Genomic DNA, 13,450 nt, shown 5'->3' on the forward strand with positions numbered 1-13,450 from the left:
GTAGCCACTTTTCTTGCGCTTTATTTATATGATAAAATTTATGAAATATGATATATATGATAAAAGGGACTGATAGTTATGCCTGGGAAACATAGATCTGAGTCCTTTATCCAGCACTCAGAAGGTTAACCTAGGAAGAATGGTTGGGCAATCGGGAAGTAAGCGGAGACATCTGACAGCCACCATTGATAAGGAACGTAATGCTTGTGGAAGGTGGCTGTCTCAGACTGAGAGCTGTCCTATAAAGATAAAAAAGGAAAAAAGGTCGCAAGACCCATAGTGCAATATGTAAAGTTTTAATGCTAAAAGAACACAGTTAAAAACACATATAAGAAGTAAGTTGGTAATAGGCACATCTAGGAAGGTCAATCCGAAACTTCAGCAAGCTGGGAAAGCCGCAGTGTCCGTCTCTTGCATGGAGAGAGCCTCAGTTCCAGACACCCTTCTCCCAGGTTCAGCGTTGCTCCACTCCTGCATCCGCGTCACGTGCGCTCGTGACGTCACCGCACTCGTGTTCTCGCGTCGTTACCCCAGGGGGCTGGGCTTAGGACCGATGTGCTGTCTCCAGCAGTCTGACAGATCAGACTCAGGATCTCGTGCTCTGCTTCGCAATTCAGCAGCCTTAGTGGATACAGCCCTATGCGTTTCGAGAATCTTTCTCTTCGTCAGGGGCTCTGCATCCACAAGGCTGCTGATCTAACTATTTATTGAAAATTCCAACAGCTATCAACCAATGGGTACAATTTCCCTTAGATTCTCAGTAGCTGTTAGATACAACTGGGATGTACTGGGTCTGAATAAGCAGTAGATGGCGCCAGAATATCAATTGAAGATATATGTAAAGAGTGTAAAAACCCCATCTTCTCTCCATTACAATTACAATTATAATTTACATGATAAAAATTCTTTGTATATCTGCATATTATTAAATATTAGTTCTTTATGATTATAATAAAAGGACAATAAATTTAGCAATCTCCAAAATGAATCAATATTAACAATAAAAAACAATTAAATACTAAAATTAGGAGTTACAATTAATGATGGTGTTGGATTCAACAACTATAGAGTTTAATACTAATTACATATATTGCACAGATATGTATGTAACCTAATAACCACCTATCCAAATGTAACACCTCCCCCCCCCCCCCCCAATCGCAGATAGGGACCATGTGGGGAAATCTACACTTGTGTTACCGGGAGTGGTGCGTTACCTGATAGGCTCACAGAAGGCCTGAACCTCCGCCACTGGGAGCCTGGGGTTACCTGGTTCGTCGTACACAGCGCCTCCACCTGGAAGGGTTCCCACCTGAGTGGGATGGTCCTCTTACAGGAACACAGTAATAAGACTCGCACACAGTGTATGCTAATAACTGTTTACTATTGTAACTACTAATAATAACTTTGGTACCCTGTACCCCACAGCAAGATGCATATAACACACATGGACGTGCACCGGGTGCACACATCAACATAAGTATTCCCCAAAGTACCTTATGTCCAAACCCACCCACGTGTGTTGGAGATAGCGCTATCCCTTGACGTGTTGGTGCACTCTTTATAGATACCTGCCCCGGGCTCCAGCCACGGGTGCCGCTATACAACTGAAGTGGATCCGCCTGATCCGATGAGACGTCCTCCTACGCGTGGGGTGAATTCCGGCGTGGATAATATCACCACGGCTCCGCACCGTCTGTACCTTGACAGGGATCCGTCTGCAGCTGGCAGGCCGCAGTCACTGCTTGCCGTGGCCTCCAAGAAGATAGTCTCTATATAACTGAGGCTCTGATCCCAGACCCAGGAATCAGGCTGCGCGCCACTGAGTGCTTCCTTAACTTAACCCAAACAGCTAAAGGGGCAATGGTAACTGTTATTTGGGGCCTCTGGGGTTAACTGGCCTAGTGCAAGGGGCTACTGCTCCCAAGCACCCACACTTACCCAGCTCCCTGCTCCAACTGCCTCACTGCAAGCCCGCAAAATGTATCTAAATGCGGCTGCCGAGAATCCTTGGCCCTCATTGGCCACACGGGAGCACCTGGTGCCTTCCTCCCTTGGCCTCATGGGAATTGTAGTCCCGTGGAGGCTTCTATTCAATTGGGGCCGCATGCGCGATCCAATTGCGCATGCGCAAATTTCTAATGGCTGCCGCAACTCCTGCACCCCTTCTGCGCATGCGCAACCACTGCGCATGCGCGAACATTCATAATGGCGGCCCCCACTAGCCGGGTGCGCCGCAGAGCCTCCCGAGGCTCGGAACGCTCCCTGCTCCGGCCCCCTCCTTTGCAAACAGCCGGCAGGTCCGTCGCTGCCTCCGGCGGCACCCGCGATCGCGCTGCCAGCAAGGAGGGGGGTCTCGGGGAGCCGAAGGAGACCAGGGCTACACAAAGAATAAAACACATTTTGAAAACATATTTATAAAAAGGCTACCAAATCTATATCTTCATTAAGGCCATTGGGAGACATAGTGCCCAGTTCGTGAATCCAATATATCTCCCTCCATCTAAGTAACATCATTCTATTGCCTCCATAATCACTACTTAAAACATGTTCTATCCCTATAATTTTAAGCCCTTGAGGGTCTTTATTATGTCTGATACAAAAATGTTTTGAAACTCCGTGGGTCATCACTCCTTTGAGTATGTTCCCACGGTATTCCAAAAAGCGCTGTTTAAGGCTCCTTTTGGTCCTGCCTATATACTGTAGGCCGCATTTACATTCCAAAAGGTATACGACATAAATTGTATTACAATTTATCAAACTTTTAATGTCATAATTTATCACAGAATCCTTTGCTTTAAATGTAGTAGCCCCATTGGATATATGACTTCATGTAATGCATTTTTTTTCCTTGACTGGTATGCACACACACCAGGGAGAGGAGAGAGCTGATGCCGGGTAAGTCCTGCGTGGGGGTGCAGCTGAGAATGTGACCCTGCTCTGAGCCTGGAAGTATCTCTCCAGTGTCTCCTGAAGCACAAAGCTTGGGAGAACGTGCGGGCACGCGCATGAGCGCCCACACACAGCGCGAGTGTGAACGGGAGGATTCCCATTCACAGAGGTAAGCGCACTAAGCGCCAAACGCATAGCGAGCTCAGCGCCAGCGGGGACTCGACCTAATAGAATTAAATTAGTATTTTATCTGGTAGTGTTAGGACTTGCGAACAGGGTCTGCCTTGTCGTGGCTCGCAAGCTTACAATGCTTTGCCCTAAGGGTTAAACGAAATGACCCTTTTCCAAGAGAATATATAAGTATTTAACTGTGTATTTTTGTCATGTTGCATGTAGCATTGGGCTTCTCTGTCGTCTGTTGTATACTTCTAATGTGTCTGTTTGTTCTTAACTCTTGTAGGTGCAAGAGCAGATAGGGTATTAACATATTGGAGGGTAATTCTATATTGTCCGATGCGATCAGCCGAAAACTCCCATTGACTTGAATAGGGGTTACAACGATTGGGTGAAATCTAGGTATGGAGCATGGTAAAACAAAAAGAACGATTTCTACGCTCCTACCAATTACGCTAAAATTAAATTGTGATCTCATGAATAAGGGTTATTTAGTTAAACCCTTTGGCCAAAGCGTTATAAGCCTGCAACCCCATCAAGGCATAACCAAATTTGCAAGTACCTACAGTACACTGAATATATGTAATTATTGTCCCATGGACTAGTGAAAAATGTAAGAAAGCCTGAAGGGGTTAAATAAAGCATATGCTTTTGTGAGTAGTGTAATTAAAAGTTGGCCAAAGCCAGTATCATAGTTACCTTACTATAGAGGTAAACTGTGGGTAAACAAATTCCCTGGTGTGAATATAATAAAACTTACACATATTTGTTTCTGTTTTTAAAAGGAGTCCACGTACTGTCCTAGTTGGGTGAAATCTAGGTATGGAGCATGGTACCTTGATCCCAAAACATGGAAAAAACTGAAAATCAATGAACCACTAACAGATCCGAAAGCAGAAGAGACAGACAAGAGCATGGATTTAAGAATCAGGCTGAGCCAAAAGGTAACTCGTGCACATGACTGACATTTACAATGGCTTAAGACGAGATTGTTGAACGATGCTCTTCTTAAAACACCAGTGACCCAAAAATCCTGTAATCTTAAAGCTTTGTGGAAGACTGTACATATTACCGCGCTCCTTCCTTTAGAAGTTTGTTGCTGGTAAAAAGATAGGCCTTACATTTAGAAGAAAAAAAAGAACGATTCCTGCGCTCCTACCATATTTGTTTTTGTCGGCCTTATACATTCACCTACTCTTCAACGGAGGGTGATGTCCAGACTGACACTTGGGTGTATTATGCCTGCACTAATAGGAAAATTGGTAGGGGCTCAGTAACTGCTATGTAAAGCAGATGAGCCAATAAACCTACCACTATGACGTTTCAGTGATACTATATTAAAATGCCCTTATGGAGTAGGCAGCAAGGAAAAGGATTGCCTAATATTAGTGAGAAACTGTACATAATACCGCGCTCCTCCCTATAGAAGTTTGCTGCTGGTAAAAAGATAGGCCTTAAATATAGAAAAACAAAAAGAACGATTCCTGTGCTCCTACCAATTAGGCTAAAATAAAATAGTGGTCTCATGAATAAGGGTTATTTAGTTAAACCCTTTGGCCAAAGCGTTATAAGCCTCCAAGGATCTGCTATATAAAGCAGATGAGCCAATAGCTTTAAAGCTTAAAAGGGAATTCAAATTGGCAAGGAGACTCAGGTTTGGGAACCAGATAAAGATAACATTAAAAATAAGCAATTCAAAAAACAAACGTGTACTGCTGCTTTACCAAGCTGTTTTAGTAGCATTAGGATAAAATCTTAATTAAAAATAATTAAAACATAAAAAGTCTTGAAACTAATTGATGTTTTTTTCTACAAAATACAACAGTTTTCTTACCCTTCATGCGCCCTTTTAGCATTGAAAAATTGCACCAGGGCCAAGCCAGTTCAACATCTCAATGATTTCAGGCAAATTATCATTTATATAATTTCAAGATAAGGTCATCTGATAAAGTTTTAAAAATTTTTTCCACTGATGCTGGTATACTGAACCATATATTTCAAGTGCAAAATCTTTCTCAATTTTTACACTTAACCTTAAATTCAATATGATAATTTATCAATATTCCGCTTTAAGCAAGATAATCTGTTGAAATATACAATTAAGGGCCTCATGCAGTAAGCAGCGATAAGCCACTTATCGCCAGTTTATCACCAAAAAAGCCTACTGCTATTCATTAAGCCCCAATAAGTCGTCTATAAGAGCTTTTCGGCAATTTTTTTTGCCAAAAAAATAAATAAATCGTCAAACGCGCGGCGAGATGCCACTTATCGCCAGCTTGTCAAACTCGCGCTATCCTAGTAGCCCCGATTAGCTTATCGTGGCTAATTGCTGCTCTAGAATGGAGATTTCCTCTCCAAATTGTCTCACCAGGAAAAGTTGGCAAGAAGGTGGTGAGAAGCTGCCGATAAGCGGCGAGACGGCACTTAGAAAAAAAATGCATTTTTTCTGCATTGGATTCATGTCGGGAGACTGCAGCTGATACCCATTAATATCAGCACTGGAGACCCCCGGCATGAATCACATGCATGAAAAATGCATTTACAGGCAACTTCATTACCTTAGTGGCTAACCGCTAAGGCAATGAAGGGGTTAACCACCAGTGCCATGCTTATTGTGGGTAGCGGGGGTGGGTGAAGGTGGTATTTGGCCCTTGGTGTGTGTTTAGGCCTTGCGGGGGGGTTGCGGGTGGACTTAACCCCTTCATTACCTTAGAGGTTAATAACGCTATGGTAATGAAGGGTTAACCCCTCCCGCTACCCACCCGGTAGGCCTAAACACCCATCTTTGGGGATACTACCCCCTTGACCCACCCCTGCTACCCACAATAAATAAAAATATACACAACAGCCCTACTGCCCACATCCTAGGCCACCAATAACCATTATAATATGTAATAAACACCAATACACAACCCACCCACCCCCTGTGCCCCCACATAAAACCATAATTTATTTTTTTACACAGGATTAATACCAGAGGCCGGCGGGGTCCCCGGGTGATCCACGCGGGCTTCCTGGGGTCCCCGTGGGCGTCCGGGTGTCCTCAGGTGGTCCCTGTGGGTCCCGGCAGGCCTGCGGTACCATTTGTGTTGTAAAAATAAATAAAGATGGCCTACATTTAAATAAATACACCTCCCCCCCCAAACACATACAGTACAGTAGTGTGCAAAATAACTATTATCCAGATATGGATAATAGATCATTTGCCCATTATTAAACAAAACATTAGCCAGCCAGCATAAATAAAGTAAATAAAACCTTTCTACTTACCCCTGCCATTCTGAAGGGCATCCTAGTCAGCATACTGCAGGGCCATGTCCTCAGTTGCCAGAAAGAATATATAAAAAATACAATCTAATGGCCCCTAACCCCTTAATCACCTTAGCAGTGAATAACCGCTATAGTAATTCAGGGGATAACCCACCCTCCCCCGCTACCCACGCGGGAGGCCTAACCACCCACCCCAGACCCACTATACCCACCCTGTACCGATTGATTGGCATAGTAGTACATCATACCCATATAATATGGGCATGATAAGCTATTATAGCAGTCAATGGTCACCCTAATACAAAAGCATTAATGGCCAAAATAAACAATAATAATCATATTCAACAAGAACCTAAACCCCAAAATCAAAAATTAAAAGCACTAGCCAACCAATGAATTACCTAAATAAAACCACTGGCCAATCAATTATCTCGGGAAGCAGGGGGTCCCCGGACATGAAATCAATGCGGTTCTGCTCCGGAGACCCCCTGCTCATCTACACAATGAATACATTTTTTTATTTAAAAACATTATTTTCGTCCGAGATTTGCACAGAGAGAGGCGCTCTCTCTGCAGCAGATTGAACACGCTGGGTGAGCCCTTTCCAGAGGGGCGGTCTTCACGTCGCCGGCTACTCGCCATTTTTGCAAATGTTGCTATCACTGGTATTTGGGGCTTTCTGCATACCGTGATAGCAACGCTGTCAAAAATGGAGATTTAAAATCCCTGGCGATTTTTTTTCTATCGTACTTTACTGCATGAGGCCCTACGTGTTCTACACATAGAAATTATGAATGCATCTATATTTAATATGTGTTTATATATTATACGGTGTAAAGTAATATCTTATTCATGTATCATTTTTCAGTAGCTTTTACTACTAAATTTAGCAAACCAAGAAATAGATGCAGCGTTGCAAATTCCAATAGAGGGCAGAGTTGCCCAAACTACCTGGGTATAATTACTTATTTGTAATTATTCATTGCTGCTGAAGAAATCTGTGTTCAGTATCCAGTACTTTTTATGATGAATTTTAACTATGGAATGATGTTTGAAATGACACGGTTGGATTGATTGTTTAATGACTGATTGGTAAATGTTTAACAACAAAAAAACACTAACAGAAAGTTGCGATTTCATATCCCGTGACAGGTTGTTTCTGAAAATATATATATACTGTATTTTAACACAAATTTTTTTCGGTAAAATTATGAAAAGTATTTCCCTCCCCACCTAACTAAATAAGTCCTAACGAAATCATATAAGTAGCATTTGAGGATGAGTATGCACTGTTACAGTTGTCATTCTGTTCTTTTATCAATATTTTAGGATGAGGAGCTATTGGAGCTTCATGGGACTATAGCCTTTAATGACTTTATTGAAAAGAAGGGCTACAGAAAACCTGAGGTAACTTCTCCATCTTCCATTGACTTACACTGTGAAGAACGAACCTTTTATTTAGGAATTAAAGTAGAAAAGTTTTATATCCTTCAGCTAGAGCAGCACTGTGCTCTTCTCAGTTTTCTGTTTATCTTTTGGTGTATATTCTTTTTACCCCCGGGGCTCCACTCTCCACTCTTGGGATCCAGTTGCAGATTAGGGGTCTTATTCTATGTATTCGGAAGCGGCAGCTCGGAATGTTTTCGGCCCAAAATTCCCATTGAAGTGAAAAGGGATTATAACAGGGACGTATCCCTGTTTAAATAAAGCTGCCTCCTAGCTCTGAATCCAACAGGGAGCTGGTTAATTGCAGCTACTCAATTAGCCAGTCTCCACTTGGATAATCAGAGCTCTAGAAAAGCCTCCTGTGCGAAACAGAGAGAGATTTTCCTTAGAACACAACAGTGCTGACACAGGAGAGAGACAATGTCTTGAGCACAAAGACTGTGCGGAGATCAAGACACCCGGGCACCATTAACCTAAAGGGCCACCTGCTTAAGGTACCGCTTGAGACTTTGGGCTGGTATGGGGCTTTTCCTCCCAGTCTTGTAGAGAGGGACTGGGGAAGTAAGTTAGCCCTTACACAGGGATAGGTGTTTGTTGCTTTGTTTATTTTGTTTTTTCATGCTGTGCATTGTTTAAAGGAACAGGCTCAATAAAGCCATGTTTTAATTTCACCCAAATCAGTCTCCATTAGTGTTATCTCTGGACACATCTCTTACAGGGATATTCAGCGAAAACAGCTTAAACGGTTGCTATTCATGTACAGAATTACCCCCTAAGTGTCCCAAGAAAAATATTGCCGTCACGGTCAGCCATGAGTGCGGTCACGGCCGGGCTGCAACATAATAGAGATAACGTTGCAGTTTTCTATTTGGTGACTTCAACTGCCATTTTTTTTTATTTTTAACATTTTTTTTTTTTTACTAGAACCTGACAAAAATTAACAGTTTCCTTTACCAGCAACCAGTGGGTTCTGGGATATGGGAGCATCGCTCCTGAGCTTGATTGTACTCCCCGGTTGTAGTAAGGAGAACAATATAACTGAATGAATTTCAAAGGGAGTGCTGCTTTAACTGTGAGGGGTCTCTATCACTAGGGAGAACTAGTTAGTTTTGGTTAAAAGGTATAAAATCAGAAACAAAGAAGTCCAGAGCAACATCCAATGTGACAAAAATAAACAATGAAATACCTCTATATCTCTTGAAAAAGGGTCATTTAGTTAACCCTTTAGCCAAAGCGTATAAGCCTGTGAGCAAGAGATATAAAGGTATTTCCCTGTGTATTTTTGTCACATTGGATGTTGCTCTGGACTTCTTTGTTCCTTGTTTTATACAATTAGCTACTCCCAATAGCACTCCTTTTGGCACACATATATAAAAAAAAATTTTTGTATGTTTGGGGGGTTTCTGTGAGCTTGTTGGGTATCTGTGTGTTGGTTAAAAGGTATATAATTTCTGGCATTCTATAGGTTATTCATTATTAAAAAATTGAATTATAGTTTTGTTTTTAGAGTGCTTTGTCCATTCTTGTAAAAGGTTGAGAAAATAAAACCATATTTAATAAATACTTCTCCCTTATTTAATTTTGCATTGCATTCATTGTTTTTAGATTTAAATTAGCACTGTGTTACATTTACAGCTTTCTTTTTTTTGTTTCAGTTCCTCGTCAAAATATTTTCTAAGAAAGATGTCCGTGGTTTGGAGAACATAATTACAAGGGATGCAGAATCTTCTCTAAAAAACACCATGCGCTGTTCAGCCTCGGCCTCCACACATGACAGTATTATAAATTAACATATTACAGCCTTGTTATTGCCCCATTCCCTATATTCCGATTTAAGTATTAACCACCTGCAGGGTTCATGCATATTCAGGTATGTGCTGTACCCACACATAACAAAAATGCTTGTGAAGTTAAAGCACTAGAACAGTGTTCCAGATACAGTAGCTTAAAATAGAGAGAGCTACTGTAAACTAATCCCAGTGGAGTAACTTGGTGTCATTTCTCAATGTGAGTTCTGTAACGATGTTATAAAACCTACTGTAACTGACATCCAGTCCTAATAAAAGGAAAACATCTGCACCTATATCTGTTAATTTAAAATCATCTATGCCTTGAGTTTCCGGGCTGGTTGCTTGCCTTCTCGTCACAAAATACTTTCAGCCTTTGGCAAGGTAGGCAGCTGACTACAGCATTGTGAGGTCACATGGGCTCATCGTGACATCATAATGCACAGTGCTGGTTAGCTATAAATGTTGGAGCTTGCCAGAAGGAGGTATCAGTCATTGGGTAGCGTGGAGCAGAGGAGGTGGAGGGTTTTGTTGTGCCAGCATCAGTTTTGTTACCTCAATAACATCCTGAAAACCAATGAAGACGATTGTAGGTAGAGAGATTATGTAAGTGAAGTTTATTCTAACAAGGGGCAGTGTGGAATTCGGAATGTTTTTTTTTTTTTAATTGGGTGAATTTTCCCTTAGGAATATTAAAAATCATCTACAGTATGTCTCGAGTTTGTTGGCTGGCTGGGCTCCTCTTCACCCCAACAATAATTCAAATGAGGTGGCAGTGTCAAGTACAGAAGACTGACACAGTTCATTTAAAATTGTTCTGACTTTTAAATTTGTGCTCCTATGAATGTAATTATTTCACCAGAATATTCTTTAAATCCTGGAGAATATAAAAAACTCACAATACATGTTATCTTGGAATTTTATTATGTAACACGCCTTCCCTACCCCCAAAGGAAACACAGGTGTTATGCACTATGGTGCTACCTATTTTGGTGAACAGGAGGCCTAAGCCTCCGCTCTTGGGGAGCCTGGGGTGCTGGTGCAGCGCCTCCACCCGTGAGGATCCCTGTGTTGGCAGGATAGGCTCTCACGGGAACTGGTATACCTGTAGAGTAAATCCACAAACAATCACACTCGCAAGAGAAGTAAGCAAGGGTCTTTACTGTGGTCCCACAGAAGCAAAGAGAACAATAAGTAACACAGCAAATGCAATGACAGTATAACAATAACAGGGAGGATATTATTCCCACCCCAATACTTAGGATACCCTGGTCACTGGTAGCCCTGTGTCCATCAGAGCCTCCCTTGTCCTATATGTATGTAGGTGAGGGCAGCGCTACCCTTGTATATCGTTGGTGCACTCTACCTGCCTGGTATAGTCCTAACCAGAGATGCTTCCCAGAGGATGATGATGATCGGTCCCTTGGTGCGGGGCCTCAGACAGCAATCCCCTCTAACCTTACATCCAGGACACGCACGCGGTGCTGTCTCCAGCCGGAGCACCTCACAGCACAGTCAATTGTCTTGTTCCACACGGATATGCCTCACTATGGGGTAATCCCTATAGTATGGCCTATCCCTCACACACTCCACTATGGGGAATGGAGCTACCTCGGGCCTAGGGGCAAGGTCAGCCCTAGTACAGGAAGCGGACTGTTCTCTGGACACTACCTCCTTCGTCCACGGCTCCCTCAGGACTGGCCTCGCTGTCTCCAATCCCGCAGAGGAAATCCTGGTTTGCAGGCCCTCCCCTTCTTGCGGCGCCAACCGCAAGATGGGCCGCACTTACACATAGGTATGGAGCTAACATGCGGCGCCAACCACAAGATGGTCACCGCTACTTCTCCCGATCCTCCTGAGCTACAAAACCAGCTCCCTACAGAGGTAAGGGGGAGTACCCTGCTACAATTACATTTAAAAAAGTAGATTACTTTTACTGTTTTAGTACAGGGTTGAGAGAAGAGATGAAAATGACAGTGTATTTTCTGTCCCAGAGCTATGGGTTCTCTACAAATATTTGTTAACTTAATTTTTAAGGTGTACCCTAAATTTTGCTTGTTTTGGTCTTATGAAGAGTCTCAGTTGTCTATTTTTACCCAGGAAGCAGACCTCCTGAAAGCCTTGTGCCAATGTACTGTACACATTTATAAAACACAGCAGATACAGTATTAAATGATTTCTTGTTTCTATAGGTGAGGGAGCAAAATGTTTAATATTACAAATTCTAAGTTAATAAAATCTACCTAGAATTCAAGTAAAAACTCCAATGTATTTTTGAGTTTAGTTGCTTGTTTCAGTTTTGCCAGTAACAATTGGAACCAGTGTTTCCACTGTGCTAATACTGCTCCCAGTGACACTGCAGGAATTGTACACGTAATCCTTCCTGTGTCTTTGGACTAAGTCTTTTGGAAACTTTATGCACAATCTGATGCCTCTTGATTTTTTTTTACTAGGTTTGAAGCAGGCGGTCTCCGGAGCTGAACCACATTGATGTCAGCTCCAGGAATCCCCTGCTGCTCGAGTTACTCACATCAGAAGAGGCAGCCAGTAGCAGCCCCAGCTAGGCTCAGAAAATGTTGGTTTAAAGATCCCACGACCCAGTAGGAAGTCACAATGTCATCCCACAGCCGAGTCTCGCTTAAGGTAAATAAAACTATAATGTGGGAGGCAGGATAATATATAGTTATTTATAGGTGTAATTCAGTCAGAGAAGGTCAGTCCACTACCAGCACAGGAATACACTGGAAAATTATAAAGTACACTGTGAAATAAGTGCGGTTAAGCATACCTGTCTATAAATAAAAAAAGAATAAGGAACAATAACACAGATGGCAAGCATTAGCAGGCAGATCCACAAGGGTAAACGGCAAGCCAGTAGCAACTAGCCAGAACTAATGCAGACCCTCAATGCCACTTAAAGAAGGTTTCTAAGCCTATCATATAAATAGACCGGGAAACAACATGCACAGACTCTGGGATAATTAAGAGGAACACCTCCAGAGTTTGAAACTTCTGTAATATCTAAGGATATGTAGACAAGTGCATATACTCTTATGTACAAGTCCTATAGGAAACAATGCAGGCTATTTGTACCTCTAAGGCAGGGGGCGCAAGATTTTTCAGGGGGGCGCGGCGGTTCCAGAGGCCCCGTGCTCTTCCTCAAGGCATTTAAATTAGGCCTTTGCAGTGTCACTTACCTTGTCTTCAGCGACATGTCGCCATGGCAACGTGGCATCAAAAGCCCCTGCACTAAAAGCCCAACAAGAACACCTACTACAATACAGACAGAGAGAACCTACCACACGCATACCACTAGTGGCCACATACAATCCTACCCTAGAGGGATTACGAAAAATAATCAAAGATCTGCAACCCATGCTGGAAGAGGATGAAACATTAAAAGAAATCTTTCCCAAACCTCCCATTTTTGCGTTCCGGCAACCACCAAACCTCAAACAGAAATTAGTCAACAGAAAACTTCACAACGAACTTAAAGACACTGATAATGGCACAAAACCGTGCAACAACACACGTTGCAAACTCTGCAAACATATATGCCAAGATCCCACAGCCAGTCACAACAATGGAACACTCAATGTTAAAGGATCATACAGCTGCACATCCAGGAACGTGGTTTATATCATTCAATACAACAAATGTAACCAAGGATGCTACATTGGCAAAACCAGCCAAAAACTTCAAGGCAGAATGAATATGCACAGACACTCTATACTCCACCACGAAGAAGGAAGATATTGCTCACCTGTGGGACATCATTTCTCACAGCCAGATCATTACATAAATGCTTTAAAAATCAAAATCCTCAATGGAATGTTTAAACGCACCCAAGAACGGAAAACATTTGAGCTCAGAATAATAAG

General features: G+C 42.4%; 1 protein-coding gene across 4 annotated transcripts in view; it reads left to right on the forward strand.

The window, feature by feature from the left end:
- Positions 1 to 9,865, forward strand: part of FAM47E (family with sequence similarity 47 member E) — a 62,315-nt gene extending 52,450 nt beyond the window's left edge. For all 4 annotated transcript variants that reach the window (XM_075606712.1, XM_075606714.1, XM_075606713.1 and 1 more), the window contains 3 exons: positions 3,852 to 4,010; positions 7,666 to 7,743; positions 9,438 to 9,865. In XM_075606712.1, the coding sequence (XP_075462827.1) occupies positions 3,852 to 4,010; positions 7,666 to 7,743; positions 9,438 to 9,572 (372 nt within the window). In that variant the 3' untranslated portion in view covers positions 9,573 to 9,865. The remainder of the gene's footprint in view (positions 1 to 3,851; positions 4,011 to 7,665; positions 7,744 to 9,437) is intronic.
- The last annotated feature ends 3,585 nt before the right edge of the window (positions 9,866 to 13,450 follow it).

Source organism: Ascaphus truei, chromosome 1 (assembly GCF_040206685.1).
Source record: "Ascaphus truei isolate aAscTru1 chromosome 1, aAscTru1.hap1, whole genome shotgun sequence".
NCBI lineage: Eukaryota > Metazoa > Chordata > Amphibia > Anura > Ascaphidae > Ascaphus > Ascaphus truei.